General features: G+C 55.9%; 1 protein-coding gene across 1 annotated transcript; it reads right to left on the bottom strand.

Moving 5' to 3' along the window:
• Positions 1-2,440: 2,440 nt before the first annotated feature.
• Positions 2,441-6,085, bottom strand: EXOC3L2 (exocyst complex component 3 like 2; the record flags this gene model as incomplete). The annotated part of the gene is made up of 5 exons (XM_006108651.3): positions 5,974-6,085; positions 4,881-4,982; positions 4,678-4,778; positions 4,356-4,466; positions 2,441-2,576 (listed from the first exon to the last, which is right to left on the bottom strand). Coding segments are annotated over exons 1-5 (540 nt in total), but the record flags the coding sequence as incomplete, so codon positions are not given.
• Between the last annotated feature and the right edge of the window lie 397 nt (positions 6,086-6,482).

The following is a 6,482-nucleotide window of genomic DNA, read 5'->3' as shown; positions in this document are numbered from 1 at the left end:
CTCCTGACAGCAGCCCAGTTTTCTGAACCTCCAGAAATGGGTGCCTGTGGGCTTTTGTTGAAAAGCTGGTGTGAATGGTACATGTCACTGTTGCTACGAAGTCTGTACATTTATGAAAATAACGATGGCCAATGCCATGGGCCAGACCCAAGCCAAGCACTGGTGGCCACAGTCCTATTGCTTCCTCACAGCCCCTGGGAAGCCGGGAACTCCTGTCCCTCTGTCTAAATAGCGGCCCTGAGAGGACCAGCAATTTAGCCAAGGCCCCCCTGCCTGCAAGCGAGTAGCGGGGCCTGGAACAAAGACTATATCCTCTTCCCAGCATCCCCACACGCACTTCCATCCACATACTTATTCATTTAGTCACTCAGCAAACCCTCTCTGAGCCTTCCTGTGGGCCCAGCCCTGGGTGGATCACTGGGGACACAGAGCAGAAGGAGACAAACAAACACTTGATCATCATAAGGTCAGAGGATCTGAAAGCGGTGTGGCGTCTGATGACATGAAGAGTTATTGTTCTTTGTGTCGGGGACAAACTTGGTTTTGTGGTTCTGTTTGTTTAGCGAGGACGCCTTATCTCCTGGAGATGCAGCTGCGGGGCTGATGGATGGTGACAGATGTCAAGGGTCTGCGGGAAAAGGAGCCACGGCAGGAGGAGGCAGGGGGATAAACAAGCCTGGCCCCGGGCTGACTTGCTGGAGCTGGGAGATGGGTCCGCAGAAGGTCATTCTGTCATTCTGCCTAGTTTTGTGTATGTTTGAAATTTTCCGTAATAAGCAGTTATTTTAGAAACATTCCAACAAATCCTCACTCTTGAGAAACTAGCATTCCAGTGGGAAGAGACAGATAAAAAAAAAACAAACCCAAAAGATACAGCATGGTAGGTGGCCGTAGGTGCTTTGGTGACCAATAGAGCAAGAGTGAGGAAGGGAGCTCTAGCCGGTTTGGCTCAGTGGATAGAGCGTCGGCCTGCGGACTGAAGGGTCCCAGGTTTGATTCTGGTCAAGGGCACATGCCCAGGTTGTGGGCTTCTCCCCGGCCCAGACCCTGGTCGGGGCCTGTGCAAGAAGCAACCAACCAATATGTTTCTCTCACATCAATATTTCTCTCTGTCTTTCCCTCTCTCTTCCACTCTCTCTAAGATCAATGGAAAAATATCCTTAGGTGAGGATTTACAAATAATAAAAATAAATAAATAAATAAAAGAAATTATAAAAAAAAAAGAAGTGAGGAAAGGATTTTATTTTATTTTTATTTATTGAGTTAAGAGAGAGAGAGAGAGAGAGAGAGAGGGAGAGAGATGTTGTTCCACTGATTTATACACTGATTGGTTGATGTGCCCTGACCAGGCATTGAACCTTGGCATATTGGGATGACGCACCAACCAGCTGGGCTACCCACTGAACTACCCAGCCAGGGTGGGAGTCTGTTTTAAACGGACAGTCAAGGGAGATCTCACTGAGAAGGTGACATCTGAGTCAAGACGTCAAAAGAGGTGAGAGAGGGAGCTATGTGGCCACTGGCGGGAAGAGTGGCCCAGCGGGCAGTGCGCAGGCCTGTTTGTGCGGGAGCAGCAGGGGGTGGTGTGGCTGGAGTGGAGTCAGGGGGAGCGCGGGACAGGTGAGATCAGGGAGGGACGGGAGAGACCGTGCAGGGCTTGGCGGCCAGGGCAAGGGCTCCGGCTCTTGTCCTGCGTGAGCTGGGAGCTCTGGGGGCTTCTGAACAGAGGAGGGACATGCTCATCAGATTGAACATGCATTGCAATCATGCGCCTCAGTCTCATTCCCACCAGCCTCCCCACATACTCTCACCCACCTCTGAACCCAGCCCCCTCCGCACAGGAGCCCAGACAAGGTGAATGGGCTCTAGGGTCTAGGGCAGGCTGGGCAGGCATGTGGGGGACCTGGTTGGGGGGAGGGGCTCAACCCAACCCCCAAGGCCCCTCCTGCTGGTCTTTTGTTTGTTAATCCTCACCTGAGGATATTTTTCCATTGATTTTTAGAGATAGTGGAAGGGAGGGGGAGAGAGAGAGAGAGAGAGAGAGAGAGAGAGAGAGAGAGAGAGAGAGAAACATCGATGTGAGAGACACATCGATTGGTTGCTTCCCACACATGCCTGGCCAGGGCCAGGGATGGAGCCTGCAACCAAGGCACGTGCCCTTAACCAGAATGGAACCTGGGCCCCTTCATTCCGCAGGTCAACGCTCTACCCACTGAGCCAAACCGGCGAGGGCTCTCTGTTCTCATCTTAAACATATCCTCCCACCTCTTCCTTCCTGTATCCCCTCTGTCCCCCAAATGGCCCAGACATGGCCATCACCCCCACCCCTCCCCCGCCTGCTTCCCAAACACTGAGTCATGGGCTGAAAGGAACCGGGGATGAGGGGGAGGTGTGCTCCCCTGTCCCGGCAGGGCCCCACCCAGCCCTCCGCCTTGCTCACCTGCAGCTCCTGGAACAGGAGGTCGGCCAGCACCCGGTGGCAGAGCCGGGTCACGCGGTCCAGCGCGCTGGCGGCGGCTTCCCGGGCAGGCTCACTTTCAGGGGGCCCCACCCGGGCCAGGCGCTCCGCCAGAGCCCTGTGGGGATCAGTGAAGCCAACGGTCGGGAACCCCAACATTCAGCCCAACTGCCTGGACCTGTCTCCCTCCTTAAATAGACCTTGTTTTGTGGGACACAGGGATGAAAGATGAGGTGCTGGGGAGAGTCAAGGGCTCTGGGGAGGGCCTGGGGCCTGGGAGATAGTAGGGGCTATCTGGCGGCTGGGGAACTGGGGGGCTCTGTGGAAAGAATGGGGGCCCAGGGGGTGTTGTGGGAGGAAAGGAGTCTCTCTCTGGGTCTGTTCCTCTCGGTGAGAGTGGGGAGGTCTCCATTCTCAAAGCTTGTGACGCTAAACATCTATGGTTCTCAAATTCCACCCTTCTCACTTTTTTTAAAATTTATTTTTTTATTGATTTCAGAGAGGGAGAGAGAGAGATAGAAACATCGATGAATCATAGATCTGCTGCGTCCTGCACGCCCCCTACTGGGGATCGAGCCCGTCACCGGGGCATGTGTCCTTGACCGGAATCGAACCAGGGACCCTTCAGTCCGCAGGCCAACGCTCTATCCACTGAGCCAAACTGGCTGGGGCTCACTTTCTGACATCGTAGCACTCTATGACCCTCCAAAGCCGAGAGGCCTGAGGGCAGTTTGGCACTCCCTGCCCAAATCCCAGTGAATCCTGGAGTCCCTGTGCTCATAGGAGTTGACAGATGTGCCAGGCGTTTCTCTGCAAAAGAGTGGGGCCAGCCCTGGCCGGTGGCTCAGTTGGTTGGGGTGTCGTCCGTACCAAAAGGTGGCAGGTTCGATTCCTGGTCAGGACACGTACCCAGGTTTCGGGGTTTGATCCTCTCCCCCCCTCGCCCCCCCAATCAGTGCACATGCGGAAGGCAACTGATATTTCTCTCTCCCTTCCTCTCTCTGAAATGAAAAAAAAAAAAGAGTGGAGCCAACTATCCCCCCAGTGGGGACAGATCAAATAAAGGCGGGCACACCCAAGAAGTGGGGTACAGTTCAGATATGAACAAGGAATGTGGGAACTCTTTGTGAGCGAACAGAAAGATCTCCAAGCTGTTAAAGGGGCAGGGTGTTTTTTCTATACTACCATTTACATGGTCTTAAAGCAGTGGTTCTCAACCTGTGGGTCGCGACCCCTTTGGCGGTCGAAGGACCCTTTCACAGGGGTCGCCTAAGACCATCCTGCATATCAGATATTTACATTATGATTCATAACAGTAGCAACATTACAGTGATGAAGTAGCAACGAAAATAATTTCATGGTTGGGTCACAACATGAGGAACTGCATATAAAGGGCCAGAAGGTTGAGAACCACTGTAAAGGAAAAGGAATAGGTATGCATATATTTAAATATATTTGCATGTATGCGGTAGGAGATGTGCATATGCATATACGCATATGTATGACGTGTATACAGTATATGTGCACATACACATTAACTTATATCTGTTCACTGGTAAATATATGAACTATCTCTGCAAAGATATGGAGACATGAGCAATAACTGGTTGCCTCTAAGTGGGGGCGGGGGGAGAATGCGGCGGGCATAGGATTTTCCCTGTTTTAGGTTAATGAAAAAGGGAAGTACGAGAAGAAGGTAAATAAAAGCCTGGAATTCTTAGAGCGGGTTCTGGAATCCCAGCACTCCGGGGTGGATGACGCCTAACCCTGGTCACTTCCAGGAGTCCCAGGTTTTATGTTTCTAGGGCCCATGCCCCTGCCTCTCCAGGATCTGGGCACGCAGTGCAGCTCGCCCCCCGGGAATGGCCTCTTCCCCGCACACTGTGGGCGCTCTCACCTCAGGGGGGGCCCGCAGTTGACCAGGGAGATGGTCCTGCTGATATAGGTCTCAGGTGGCAGCTCCCGGACTCCTGGGCTCTCATGGAACCGCTCCACGCGCTGCTGGAAGCTGGGGAGGAGGGGGGCGGATGACAGATGACAGATGGAACACTGATGGATTAGGGTCCTTGCGGGCACTGAGCCCAGCAAAGCCTGTGATCCCCACTGAGGCACCCCTGCCCATCCTGCCTGGTTCTTCCCTTTTATCTCTCCCCTCCCTCTGTTGCATCCCGGACTCTGATGCACCCCCCAACCTGCGCCCTGCCCCCAGCCCCCCATACCTCTGCAGGAACTCTGCCAGCCCCCCCAGGCAGCAGTGGGCCATCCGCTCCCCGAACTCCTGGCTGATGCGGGGCGCCCGCTCTGTGTGCTCCTCCAGCAGCTGCAAGGTGGGGGGGGGGTGAGGAGGGGTGAGGAGGGGGCGAGGCCCCGCTTTCCCACCCGGCACTGCCCAGCTGGTTCTCTTTCCCTTCCCCGCCCCTACCTCACACACGTCCTGGGCCAGGGTGCTCGGCAGGTCCTCCGGGCTCGCCCAGTGCTCCTCGTCCTCCTGCAGCGCCCGGAGCAGGGCTGCCCGAGTCTGGGCCTGCGCGGGGAGGTGGGGGAGGCAGAGTCAGGGGTGCCTGGGAGCCCCTCCCTCGCTCTCTCCCACCATGATCCCCGCACCTTGGCCTCGAGCAGGTCTGGATTCCACCAGGGAGCTCCTCAAAGTTACGCGGGAGGAAGCTGGACCAGAAAACCTCCAGCCCTTCCCACTGCTCAGACCACGACATGGAGCTTGCTGCTAAGAGCTGGTTTTAAGCTTCCTCTGTCTACTCACTACCCAGAGCAGCGGTTGCCAGCCGGGGTCGCGGGCCACTGGTGGTCCGTGAGGTCCGAAAGCTTGGCGACCGCTGAGCCGGAGGGCTTAAGGGTCAACTCTCACTATTTCATGGCCCTAAGGCTCTGCTCTCAGGTTTAACAAAAAACAAATTCAAGATTGTCAGATTCTGGAATTCAAAAATTCCCAGGCTCTGTGATTCTAAGGTTGACCCATCTCTGACTCTCTGGTCCAACGTTGACCTTCAACTCGGGGACTCTGACAATCTAGACATGTTCAAGTCTAAGGGTCTCCCCTCTCCAGTTGCAAAGACTCTGATTTTTGTGGCCGAGGCAGGACCCGATATTCAGGTAGGAAACCCCCCGAGGCCACCTGCTGGGTGGGGTCCGGCCCAGCCACTTATAAACCAGGTTCACTATCCGTCCTGCCGGGATAGACGGACAGACGGACGGACGGACGCAGAGGCGCCTCGGCGCCTCCTTCTGTGAGTCTTTGGCTCCGTGAGGGGAGGCTCGGTGTCTGACTTCCTCTCGCTCTGAGATTTGCATGTCTGAACGCATTGAACCGTCACTGGGTGTCTCTAGGCCCAGCTGGGTGCCTAGACTACAACACTGAACCTAAGACAGCCGTGGTCCGTGTGGATGTGCATGGACAGAGCTCAGAGTCCGCAAAGGGAAAAGGGAGATGGAGAGGCCCCAGGCCCAGTGCGAGCCCTCCCTCCCGGCAGAGTGCCCCCCCTCCTGAATCCCCCCAATACCTTAACATCTGTGACACATTCATCCTCCAAGCCCCGAACGGTGCCAGGCGACAGGAGGGGCCCCAGCTCCCCGTTCTCCAGGGCGACCATGTCCACCAGCCCCAAGACTTCTCTGAGGAGGGGGAGTAAGAGACGGGGGGTCTGTGAGGGGGGGCAGAGCAGCTAACCCTGTCCCCTCCCCATCCCTTCACACCCAGTGTGTGACCCTGGGCCGTCCCTTCCTCGCTTGGGGCCAGCTTTGCTCATCCCTCAGAGGAAGTCTCCGCAACATGGCTCCCCTGGGCCCAGCTCTCTGAGTCAGCTCCCTGATGGATGGTGTCCGGGCAGGACATAGAAGTCAAGTCCAAGCTTGACTACCTGGCACGCAGGGTCTCATGATGGTCACTTCACCAGATGGACGCTCCCTTGTCCCTGCTCCTAGTCCTGCACGGCCTCTCCAGTCCAGCCCTCGCTCCAGGCCTGTGCAATCCCACCCCTCTGCCCACTGCCCCCCCACCCCGCCCGCATTC

This window comes from Myotis lucifugus, unplaced genomic scaffold (genome assembly GCF_000147115.1).
Source record: "Myotis lucifugus unplaced genomic scaffold, Myoluc2.0 scaffold_2970, whole genome shotgun sequence".
Classification (NCBI taxonomy): Eukaryota; Metazoa; Chordata; class Mammalia; order Chiroptera; family Vespertilionidae; genus Myotis; species Myotis lucifugus.
This window is presented reverse-complemented; position numbering and strand designations above follow the sequence as displayed.